Here is a 12,910-nt window from a genome sequence, read left to right as displayed (position 1 = left end):
TTTAAGCTAAATAACATATTTTTTAAAAAGAGCTCTTTGAAAGGAACAACTTTCCACAGGTTCTTTGCCACCCAGAAAAACTTGGGAGTGCAATTCTAGTGACTCGCTTCTTAGCCAAGAAAAAGCAGATCAAGAGCTGTAACGAATTCAGTAGCCCGTGTAACAGCCAAGGGCAAAACCTTCTCCCAGTTAGTATTTTCCATCTTATGGATTCTAGGAATACATTAAGTAGGGAATAAAAAAAAAAAGAAAATGAACTGGATCAAGCTGGGTGTATTCTCATGAAGACAAATGAGGAAATGGAGTGACACATTCCTACCCACACACTGCTGCTGCCACGGCGGTTGGACCTGAGACAGCAGGTGCTGTCACACGGTTTGGCTTGTGCCTGTGTCGGATCAAACTGTGTCCTGAAGTAACAGCATTTGCCACAAAACTAATACTTGTTTTCATGTAAAACACTTCAGAAAAGAAAAGCATTTGATTAAAAAATATTTTATTAGGAGTACAGTGTACCTGCAATGTACTTTATAAGGCATTTTCTATAAATGACTATTTCTACTATATATATATATATATGGGTGTTCCTGTTTCATATTTTTTCAATACATTAGTAATGTAATGAATAACACCTTTAAAAAAAACCTACATCTCTTTATTTAGTTCATAAATGTTCAAGCAGTACAACAAGTAGCTTTGGGAGAGGTTTTAATCAAAATAGCTGTAAAGCACTTTTTAAGTTCAGTTACCACTACTTCCCCTTTGTCCCCAGTGAAAAATGTTTTAAACCCACCTTTTTTTAAAAAATAAAATTAAACCTGACCGACTATCATAACAAGCTTATTTTTGTTTCCTTTCTCTTTCCAAGTCCCCCTGCGCTGTACGTGCACATGACTTTTGAACCAGTGACTGTCTTTGAAAGCTGTGTTGTCATGAGATGCTGCTGCCGTGCAGGCCAGTTGTTGGGGCTTTTCAGTGAATCCCAGGCACGTCCGTGCCTGCCTGCCGCAGCTTGAGGAACCCAAACCCGGCACCCAGCCACTGCAGGGACAGGCTGGGGGGCTTGGCCGGCTCAGCTGCCCCTGCCGATGTTTGAAAACCAAGATGGGGAAAGCCCCACTGGCCTGGTGGGTAAAGCTGCGCGTACAGCAACCTACCGGCACGTCTTGGCAGGGTATGAACTGTTTGTACATGTGAAGAGAAAGTGCTTCAAGCTTACTGGGTGCAGGGTATCCAACATTGCAGGGTCTTTTCTGTAATTTACGACCGGGAGACATTATGGATCCATCTGGACAGGTAGCTTATGGCACTTGGGTTACAAGAAAACCAGTGAATATTTAAAAACTGACACACGTTCCAATCCATGACGACTGCCATAACTGTGCCTTAAACATTTATTACAACATTGTGATAAATAATATACACACTGTATCTTTTACGATACCCTATAAACCGTACCTCAAGAATAGGGAGCCAGCTTCCCTACACGTTACTCTATGACGTGTCCCTAGCCTGGTTGGGATTTTTTTTAATCTAAAAACAAATTTGTAAAACTGGATAACTACAGTAAGCAGCCTACGCTATTACACAATTAATGCGGTATTGGCATTAGACTTGTATGAGCCCTTGCACACCAGCAAACTCCCCGAGGGGCCAGGCGTGCCGTACACGGCGTCAGGCCTGCGCTGGGCAGCTGCCGGCGGTGGCAGATACTGGGCCTTTGCGCCAGGTTCACATCGCAGCTACCACTTCCCAGGTATCGATGTTCCACACTCGTACCAGCGCACGTAGTTAATGTGAGTCTCCCCGCCTATTTTTCCGAACTTGACAGGTTCCTGACGAACTGCCCTGAAAAAGCCTGCAGGAGAGAGAGCGTGGTGTTTGCACGAAGCCCCCATTGCGCCTCCGATGCCCTGTGCAGTCAGCACGCAACTCGGGCAGTGGGCTACACTGGCCGCTGGGCTGCCACCCCCTGCCCACAAACGAGCCGAGGGCACAGCTCAACAGCTGCAACAGCTGCATTCGCCCCCCAACTCCAGGACATGCGGAAGCGCCTGGGCCGGCCGCAGCCTGGAGGAGGGGTGGGTGAGGCTGCTGCCCCCTCCTCCCCCTCTGGGGTGCTGCTGGGGTCTTCTCGGGCGGACCAGGAGGCCGTTCTCCTCGCAAAGTTACCAGGATGAACTAGTCCCGCCGCAGCAGCCTTGGCACTGCAGCGACCCTCCGCTGGGCCTGCTTCACATCACCGCCCCACTCCCACGCTGAAGGCTGTACCTCCCGCTTGCCAGGGCACAGGCGCCTCCCGCTCAAACCGTGCACGTCACGTTCAAAAGGCGAGCAACTAGTGCCAGATCCAACCCGATCGCCAGGAACGTACGTGCAGCTACAGCACGCGCGTGCACACGCAGGGGTGCAAGCAGGCGCACGCACTGCACCCCCTGCCAGCCCTGGAGGCCCCTGCCCTGCCCTTGGCCGGGAACGGGGCAGTAATGGACGATCCCTCTGCTCTCTCCTGGTCACTTACTAGAAATACAAGCTGCAGGACAGGTGGGAGCTTTTTTTCTCTTGTTCCGTTGGGGTTTTTTTGTTTTGTTTTTGGTTTTGTATTTTTTTAGCTCATGATTCCACTCAATTAAATCCAGTTGCTGAACACAAATAGATGTTAAGTGTCTTTTAAGTGGGGGTAGTAAGTTTTTTATGTAAAAGTTTTTTTTTATTGACTTTTTAAAAATATTTTGTGAATCTGGTACAACTGAGAGGGCTGCTGTCCCGGCAACGCCCAAGTGGATTCAGACAATCCCTTACACAAACAAAATACCTTTACAAGTGGACAAGGCTGACTGGGAAAAGAAAAGCAAAGCCCTCCTAAAACCTAAAAAAATTACATAAACACCTTTCAGATCATCCACCTACTTTACTTTAAGCACTTCACTTTAATCCCCCACACCTACCCTGACACACCTCTGCACTTCTGTGAGGTGCTTTATAAAGGAAGCACCGCGCACAGGAAGGTTTGGTCAACACACTGAAACTGTACTGAAAACCATTCCGCTGTTTTCCTTGGTGAAGTATTTTATGACACACTTAGCACGCAGGTGTCCATCGGCACAGCCCACAGGGGAAGGAACACCTCCCGCTGGCACTGCTGCCCACCTTCCGCTGCCATAAGTACCATTTTCTTATGCTCAAGCCTTGGCAACATCTGAAGAGTACCCAGGCAGGTCTCAGCTGCGTTTAGGACACCCAGTCCCATGCCCACTTAGACCAGAGTGGAATTCTGGGCACCCAGTTCAAACTAGTGCGCACAGAATGACTGCAGCATGAATTATATTTTCCAGTAAGAACTTTTTAGTTTCTCATTAGCACTAAACAAAGCCCTTCAATGCCCAGCTGATGATTTACTGCAGTTTAAGTCAACCTTGCTAGTTTGAACATAACACTTCATGCCTCTCTGCAAACTCAAATTTGTGGTTGGGTTTAAATACGTAATACCAACGGTGAATAATCTCTTGGAATGTTTTAAACAGCAGACATGCTGTTTACTACCTAACAGGACCCAAGTCATAACAGTCTTTAATAACTCACTGTTTGTCTTCAAAACCTGCTCGACTCTCTCCTGCCTGCAAAGCTGGTGGTCTCTTCCCATCGCCCACCCCAGCAGTGGGCGCTGAATCCACTGGCAGGAAAAAGAAACACACAAAGGAACTGCCAAGGTCTGCTACAGCAACGGGCGTAAGGAATTACCATCTTTGACTGGTTGATCTTCTTGGTGTCCTGTCCTTCCATCTAAGAATGAGTCCACAAATTGGCAGTGATCTTCTCCATGCCCCCTCTGGTCTCCTATGTTATAAAATTTTCCTGAAAGCAAAGAAGCAGCAATGTTTAGTGAGGCTATTTCCAAAAAGCACCGGAAGCAACGGGCTGTGCGCTTCGCTCCACGGGCAGCCAAGGCGAATGCCACTGGTTCTTCTCCTCTTAAGACCTGAAGCTGTAATTTGACCAGTACGTGCATACTCACAAGTCGGGGGCTCAGGGGTAAAGACAGAAGTGCCCCATTCCAGGCCAAAATCGATGCCCGAATGTGCTTTTTCCCCCCCATACATTTCATACAGTAAGTGAAACCCTGTTATTACCTAGAACCTCAGCCTGGCTGTATCAAAACCGAGGTAAGTTTTGCTGATGATCCGAAGGGAAGGCAGGTTTGGCTCCCGCCCAGGAAGCCCCCAGTACCTTAAAAGATGTTTCCATAGACGACCTCCCAACACAGCCAAGGCCTGCTTTATAAATCATCATGTTTTTATGACTTGTGTGTGCAGTCGATATCCTTCAACAAACGGATGACCTCGGCAGAGTAACTGCTTATCCAGAGCACGGAGTGTGCCCGCGGATTTATGTGCAGGACTGCTTAACAGGACACTTGACTGCAACTGTAGAACGCAAGGTCTCAAGCGGCCCATGCAGCGTGTGCTAATGTTACGGGCGGCTCCTCCTGGTAACAAGAGGACTCACTGTGAAGGAGTTTTGATGGAGAGATGTCTTTACTTAATTGATTTGTTTTGCAAGACATTAGTTCGGTTCAGAAGACGGAGGAAGGCACGGTGTGCGCTCTTCCTAAGCCTTGGCAGGAAACATTGTCAGGTAAACTTTCAGTTTTTCCAAACTCCTTTCACATCACTTGTTCTTACTATGTTCAACCTGTGGTTGCGTGGCTGAAAGGAGAGGTGAGGGCATTTACAAACAGGCCCAGCACTTGGGTATCAGCTACGCAGAAATTCCAGTTACCCAGGAGATGTTGGGTGTCCCGTAGCCTTGAAGCTGGGCCAGCCTGGCCATCTGGGAGGTGGTGAGGCAGCCTGTAATACTGCTCCCAAAAGTGCAATTCCTAAGAGCAGCCTACCAACAAACTCATATTTTTGTGATCGGATCAATACTTTGCCAAAAATTCTCACCTCCAGTTGACGGTCTCTGTGCACACAGTTCTTCTCTAGCTTTAGAAAATTATTTATTACTATCTAGTTTTGGCTGCAGGCATGTTTTTTCCATAGCAGAACTGGTCAGAGGGAGTTCCTCTCAGAAGTTTTTGGTCTGAAATTAAGAACATTCAGGCTGCCCAAAATGGCTTTTTTTTTTTTTTTTTTTTTTTTTCCACGGCTGTTGAAGGTCACACTTAGAATTTATTTTTTTCCTCTCCTCAATAAATACCTTTTTTTTTTAATTTAGGTGGCCTGCTTTTCTGGAATGCCTACAGTGACTGCTCTGGAGGACTGTTAAATGAGGTCAGCAGTAGTTGCTGGTTTATAGAACAGTCCTGGCATGTGTAATGTAGATCAGTTTTTCTTCATGAGAGACAGAATAGAACAGATTTTTATGGCTAACACAAGAGCAGTAACTTTCAGATCCACACATACTCTTCTGGCCCACAGCGTAACTTAAGCGTAATTCAAGCAATTGCTATACATAAGCAGCATTCTCAGTGACTATTAAATTCTTACTGCCCAGTCCTTTCCATAATAAAGGAACACACTTAAAAACATTTAGCTAATCAATGACTAGATTCATCTTTCTCATTTGGGGAGAGCTATTCTAGCAAAAAGTAATTTTTTTTTTCCCCTCCAGTGTTCCCTTATGGGTGGTCTTAAGAAAATTAAAACACTGTCTTTCTTTTATACATTACGGATTCTGCAACACTAAAGGTATACATTCATGCTAAGATCCACCACACAAAGATGGTTGTTTGCCACAATGCACCCAAATTTTGAGATTGTTACGCTGCTTAAGCAGCAAAGCTTTGGAAGGTATTGTCAGCATACGGTGGAACTCAGCCCTTGGCGCTGCCCAGCTGGCCCTGGGGGCGTGATGGGACAGGGCGCCACAGTGAGACACATCGTTTGGCTGCAAACTGGAAGTCGCCTGACTCGTGTATAGAGGCCTGTGCCACGACAGTCTCACTTAGGAGACCTTCTACATAAATATTTCAGTTCTTTCAACTGGGCAGCACTGGTTGTAACAATTCAAGTGCAAGAACCAGGCTTAGCAAGTATCATGAGTACAATGTAGCTACCATCGTCTTTCTCCACCGAAGTCACATTGCCACCCTGCCAGCAAAAGCAAAAACAATCTAATGAAAATAAGAAAATGGGCTCCCAATATATTAAACTTTTCTTCTAAGATTGAAGTAGCTTTCCTTGCAGTGTTAATTCACTTGATTTAGGGCTGAAGTCTAGTCCTGCTGGACTAGCATGGGTCTTTCCTCTGCTGGCTGGTTCTGCGATACGCTGTGCCTCACTGCCAGGGTCTGAAATTTGATCGCAGCTGGTTAGTACAGCAACAGCTGAATGAATGATACCTCTGTTCAAACCAGTCGCTTTTATTCACTTAATAGCCAAGATATTATTTATGTTTGAGGTATTGTACTTACTATTAACGACAGGGCTTTCCTTCCTTGTTTGCTCATGGGCGAATGGTGCCGGCTGCAAGGCCAGGAGCTCGGAAGGGTCTCGGCGTGGGCTGCCCTACACTCCCCTGCTCTTTGCTTTCCATGTGTCTATGTACGTGAGACCAGAGCCCTGCTCCTGTCAGGTGCTGAGCTCTGAGATGGGGCGACTTTGGGTTATGAAAGTTGATTCTTTCAGCCCCAGTTTCCCCCCATTAATTCAATCTGATGGGATGAACATACTGCCTAACTTGCACTCAAAAGACACTTCCCGAACACACTTGTATTACAGCCCTTGTGCTCCGGGCACCACACTAACACCATTGTGACAGAGTTTTCCATGCAGCTCTGATAGAAGACTGCACACAGAAGAAAGCCAGAAGCTTGGGATGGATTATTAGAAGTTAACATACTACTAAATATAACTTGTACAATCTACATGAGACACGAAGTTCAGCTTAACTATCAACTAACTGAAACATGCTTTTTGCAGGCTGTTTCCCCAGCTTACACACAGCATGAGTCCCTTGATTCATGTCTCAAATCCATCGCGCCTTCGTTACCTTAAGACACGGAACAAAACTTGAGAAGATAAGGCCAGGAAACTGTCATTAGTAATAAACCAGAATATATGAAAAAGAAGGGGGTGGGGGGGAGGGGAGAAAGAGATTATAAGCAAAAACAGGGAATGCGAAAACAAAACGAAAATGTCAAAGCAGGCAGTAACAACTGTTGACTAGAGTTGAAGTCATGGATTTATAAGCCTCACAGTGATGAAGTAACCAGATGTTTACCAAATGGGATGGGAATGACTGAGTCTAATCCTGGTCTAAAATTAGGTCCTAATCCTCTATCTAAGAGCTATTCCAGGCTACCCTTTAAACACAAATTTGGCATCTTTACAGCATAGGCTGTTCACTGGCAGACACCTGATCTTTATCAATTTTCTGTATGAACCCCGGGATACTAGCAGGTATTTAAAATCAGGTTATCGTCACAGAGAAGTAACTCCTGAGTCTGAAAAGTTAGTATCAAATACATCAATGATTATGGAGCACAAGCAGTTTACTGTTTATGATTAATCTGCCTGTGGACTACATTAAATATAACTGATAGCACTTCAGCAGAGCTCGTCTTGTTAAAACTATTAGTTCTGAAACTGTGGTGTCTTTAAGGAGTGCATAATGTGGAACAACACTGATCTGAATGTCTCTTACCTGTAAGTGAATCACTGAGGTATATCTTGTATCTCAAAGAATTACACAGCTGCACACCTACAAACTTCTTATACCAAGTCCTCTTTACATATTGCTTCCCTTTGCATTCTGAATAGGTGTCCGAATTGAATGGGATTTCAGTCCAGATAGCATCCTTTCCCACTGCAGGAGAGGAAGGAAGAGGCTGAAGCATGACACTGAGTACAGACTTACACACAACAACTACATTCAAATAAACAGAATTAGACGCCTTGATGGAGCAGAACGCATCACGGCACCAGTCACCTGCATTCTGAACGTGAAAGGTATTTCAGCGAAGCACCAAAGGGTGCAGATACGACTGATGCAGTGAAGTGCTGCTGCTCTCTGTGTGTGGTGCCAGTTTGGAAAAAGATTGTTCTGGGACCTCGATAGGGGGAAAATGCCTGCGTACTGGCAAAACTGGCATTTACGAAGTTCATGACACAGTCACTGTTTTTCAGCGTGTTCAGGGCAGGACAGTGAAATTGCAGCAAACTATGTGATTTAACAAATATACACATAAAAACTAAGTATCATGAATTATATGGAAAGAAATGGTGTCCCAGTCTTTGTCAGTGATGGCCATTACAAATGCAAAAGGCAGCCCAAGCTGCTTAAGCCATCTCAGCTCTTCTTCAAAATCCCTGTCCACCTCCTGCCAAAGACAGCGAGAGTCTGGTAGGTGGCCTAAAGCAGAGCTGGATCAAGCCTTCAGAAGCAGAAAATTTTTTAAAACACAATGGCAGATAAATAGTATCCTCTGAGTTGTGCTCTGTTAGCTCACTTAGAAAGTGTGGAGGAGCTTACTTGTTTTACAGAGCTTTCTTTTGCTTTAATGACAAGGCTGAGAAAATACAAGGCTGTCCTTGGCTCATTTGTGTACGTTGGTTTGAAGCCACCCCAGTGCCATGGGAGCACGGCATCACCTTGACTGCATTCCGCTCAGGTAAGCAGGCAGCCTGGCATGAATTCCTTACCAGGGGTATGGTGGGAAGAGTGAGATCATGTGTGAATGCGGTTTGATTCCATAACTCATTTAGGTGGTGCAGTACAGCAACCACCCTTGTAATTATGCTATCTCATTTCTGAAGAAATTCATGATTAGAAGATGCTATACATAAAAGGCTTACTTGAAATCGGCTCGCTCACTCTTGGGTCCGCTGGAGGAAGAACACAAACATTCAATCAGACACTGAAAAATACAGTTTCCCAATATTTCAATGGAAAAGCATTGGTAGGTGATTTTCTACAGTTGACATGAATTGCAATTTGTGAAACAGGAAGAGCTTTGGAAGCAAAGTTCATTTTTGTATTAAATTAAATTAAAATATATGTATTTCTTATGTGAAAAGGCAGTATCAATGAGCTTTTAAAAACTTTACTTTGGGGACAATACCAGGCAAACACGGTTCTATGAAACCAAGTTTAAATCTGTAACAAGTAAAAACCCAACTTTACTGCATCTCTTTTAAAATTTGATTTTTGAAACTTAAATAATACAAAGGACCCCTCCGTAATACTTGCCACACAAGATTTGGCTATGAAAGCCCAAATGGATGTGTGCAATTCAGAAAAAAATAAAACTGACCACTTAATTTGTCCAACCTAAATAGGAGACAGCACATAAGCCTTGTCATTCATGAAAGCTGCACTTGGAATAAACATTTTTTGTTTTAACAACCTAGGATTACAAAGAGTGTATTCACAGTTTTTAAATATGCGTGGCATAGCCTGAACTCCTCCCTGACTAATCCCTTGCTCAGCCAAACCTCTCATCCATCAGTGGCAGCACTAGATGAGGACTATTCTATTATTACATCTGGCTCGAAACACAGGTTGAGAAAGCCCTTTTAAAAAGGCTAAATTCCATTTTGTGTTTTATATGGTTCTTAAGTATTATCAAGCAATAAACACTTCTACACAAAAGATAGTATCTTGCTTGTATAAAGTCAACAAGTCAACTGTAGGCAGCCTCACGGGGAATGGGAACAGGGAAAGCCAGGGCACTCCCGTTCTCACCTCTGAGTCAGACAGGACCTAACGTGGGAACCAGCCAATGGCCAAACCAGGCTCGCATGCACCTCCAACAGATTCAGCAGAAAGTCAACAGGATGGAAGAGGATGTACGGGGACACTGACTCTTCCCAACTGCTATTTCTCAATCCTTGTTTCAGCCAGAAGACATCAGTATTATACAGCAGCCTTATTGAATAGGCAATAAAAGTGCCTATAAACAGCAGCCCAAAGAAAAACCTTATGTTCCTCATCCAGAAGTCATTAACGGGTTTGACAGATACAAAATGGTTAGGAATATTAATCTGAAATGACTGAGCCTTCTCTAAGGATAAGGTCAGTTTCTTCATAACAAACACCAGGCAAACTCCCTGTGCTCCTTCTTCCCTCCTGCAGCCTGGCCATCTTGCATCCCCACACAGCAGAGCCCTGATCTCGGGCTGATGTTCCAGGCGCTACCGTAACACGCTCAGTAGTAAAAAGCCACTCTGGAGACAATAAAGAGCAAGAGCAAACGTGCAGAATGAAGCAGGAGAGCCTTTCATATATCCCACAGCCGGGGATACTAGAGCCACCACAAATGACAGGCCTTTGGAAGTTCTTACCTGATTCAGTACTAAACGCCACAACGTTGCTACTTGGACCTTCACCAAGAGGGTTTCTAGGTTTGACATGGAATTCATAACTGGGGAATAAAACAGATGAGATGAAAATTTTGCAAGTATTTTTTCAGAGTCTGGAGCAAGCAAACTGCCAACACGCACCTTGGCACTACTCGCCGCCTGGAGAAGAACAAAAAGGCCTCACTTCTTGCTCTGAAAACACCGAGACATTTTGTCCTACATGTGCAAGGCCTCTCTGAACACATAATTTACCAGACCTTTTGATAATTCTTTGCACAACACTATTAATGCTTGATGTGATGCACCACTGGCTGAAGGCTCTCCCCTCACACGTGCAGCCTCAGTTTGGACAACAGGAGCAGACCAGGTGAGGTCAGAAGCAATCTGATAAGCAGCGTTTGGGTAAAGCTCGTTGCAATTTATTTGCTCATCTTTCATTCATAAGAACACAAACCGCCAATTCCATGCCTCTCAGCCCCACCAACAGCAACAGACAGGGCCAGTGCTGGAACACAGGGCACGTCTTCCAGGACAGGAGCTCAGCCAAGGCAAAGATCCAATTGCCTGAGCGTATGTCAATGGTACATGTATGAAGTAATGAAAAGACAGTGATGTTGCACACAACCAGTCTGTACTGTGGTTACCTCAGGATCCCTTTTCATCACAGCTGTGCTGGGAACCAGAGTGCTCTGAAAACAAGACTGAAGGAAAAAACCCAAGTCAGGCTCCTCTGCTTAAGCCTCTCCCACTCCTCAACACTTGATGAACAGTGACAGACCGGCAAGACAAGCTGGTTTCTAACTCTGCAGCTCAGTTGAAACTTACACTTTCAACTAGAAGCTGTGGGTGAGCAGCTATTGCAAGAGTTGCAAACCTGAAGATGACACCAGGTGGATGAGGCAGGAAGGAGAGTTCCAAGGGCGGACACTGGACGCAGCCAAGATCCTGCACCATGAGCAGGGCCAGGAACAGACGCCATTCCCTTCCTCCCGGCACATGCTATCCCAGCAAGCTGCTTCTCCGCTCTCCCGGCACCAGGCTGGCAGCACCTGGGAACTTCTCACCACTCAGCCACTGCTCAGCGCTGCTCCTGCACGCCCTCCGTGCCAGAGCACCCTGGTGAGCAGCAGGTATGCACCCAGTCAAAAGCACTCTCTTCGTGCCTTCCCCATGAGCTACAAGCAATAATCTGTCCCACACACGCCACCTTCAGAGAGACGTTTTGTACGGTCTGAGTGCACACGTGGTGGATCTCTCTCAGCACAGAGTGTTTTTTTCATCAGCGAGAGAGGTCCATAGGATACAAGTCAAAAGGGCTGCAGGCCTGGAAAATGGGCCCTAACAGAGGCTAAACACAGAGCAAAGTGGGAATCCCAGAAGTGGGCAATTACACATCCAGCTCTTGACTTGTGAAGGACCACTCACCAATGATAACTTGGTAGCTCATGACCATCACACAGCATTGTAACGTTCTGCTGAAATTGTTTCCAAACAGATATTTTCTAGAGAGAAAAATACCCCATACCATTCTCTGCCTGGTTGGAAATTTGTGAACTCCATTTGCAAGTCCCTACAAGAGACAGAATAATTCAATCCAAATTTTGGATTACCTCTCATTGCTTTTTGGCTCCGGCAAAACCTGAACAGCTCGCTAATTAACCTCAGTGGACTAATCATGCAGTACCAAGCAACTCTTTTCCATCCACAATCCTTCTAAGACAATATTTAACTTTGAAATTGCTTACAGAAGCAATTGCCCTTATTTCTAGGGCTTTCTTTTCTTTTTTAAGGGAAATACAAAGATTAGTATGCTGCACACATACATTGTGGGTAACTCATGGGTATTTCCAAGTGAAACACAGGCTTGTTTTGAGCTTTAAAAAGTCTATTTGCAGTAATCTTAACATCTATTCAAACATGTTACAAGACCATTTTGAGCAACTCATATTACCCTACTGTAGGAGGGAGATGTTAAATAAATAATAAATTAAATGGTAAGTTCTAGACACAAGATCTTACTTATGATCAACTTCAAAAAGTTTAAACAAATGCATTCTTTTCAAAATGGGACCTGAGCAGTTAATATTCACACTGGGCATGTGGTACAGTAACTTTCTGGTCCAGAAGTATTCTCAGCTGGTAGGAAAGGTTGTTACACAGAGAACTGTAGCAGAGCAGTTGGAGATTCATTCTGAGGAATCACTGAAGCATAAATGAAGATTTGCTAATACGTTGGGTGTTTTAAATTAATAGCTAGAAGATACATTTTGGACAATGTACAAATTAATGCACGCCTAGAGTTAAAAGACTCCAAAGAAGTTTTCCTGCTTCCTTCACAGCAGGAACACCTTACCTAGAGCTATTATTGTAATTTTGGTCATTGATAGCTCAACATAGCATGTTCTGTTGCTTTACTGGGAGTTTATGGTCTGACCTTATGGATTATAATTACCTGTTTATGTCTATTTGTATGAAATCAAAATGGAAATATCAAAAGCACTGCCTAGGATTTCTGACCTGGAGTTTTTTGATTCCATAGGATTGCCTACAAGGAAAGGACAAAAACTGAGCATGTGAAATGCTCTTACAGAAACAGACTGGGCAGC

The 12,910-nt window shown here is 44.6% G+C and overlaps 1 protein-coding gene across 1 annotated transcript in view; it reads right to left on the bottom strand.

The window, feature by feature from the left end:
- Window positions 1-633: 633 nt before the first annotated feature.
- ABI3BP (ABI family member 3 binding protein) overlaps window positions 634-12,910 on the bottom strand; it is a 157,542-nt gene continuing 145,265 nt past the window's right edge. The window contains exons 54-58 of the mRNA XM_080375959.1: window positions 10,287-10,366; window positions 8,799-8,828; window positions 7,648-7,809; window positions 3,742-3,855; window positions 634-1,858 (exon numbers count right to left, since the gene is read on the bottom strand). Coding sequence (XP_080232085.1) covers window positions 1,743-1,858; window positions 3,742-3,855; window positions 7,648-7,809; window positions 8,799-8,828; window positions 10,287-10,366 — 502 coding nt within the window. The 3' untranslated portion in view covers window positions 634-1,742. The remainder of the gene's footprint in view (window positions 1,859-3,741; window positions 3,856-7,647; window positions 7,810-8,798; window positions 8,829-10,286; window positions 10,367-12,910) is intronic.

The sequence above is a fragment of the Falco punctatus genome (assembly GCF_963210335.1).
Source record: "Falco punctatus genome assembly, chromosome: 2".
Classification (NCBI taxonomy): Eukaryota; Metazoa; Chordata; class Aves; order Falconiformes; family Falconidae; genus Falco; species Falco punctatus.
The sequence above is the reverse complement of the archived record's forward strand: the minus strand, read 5'-3'. Positions and strand labels throughout refer to the sequence as shown.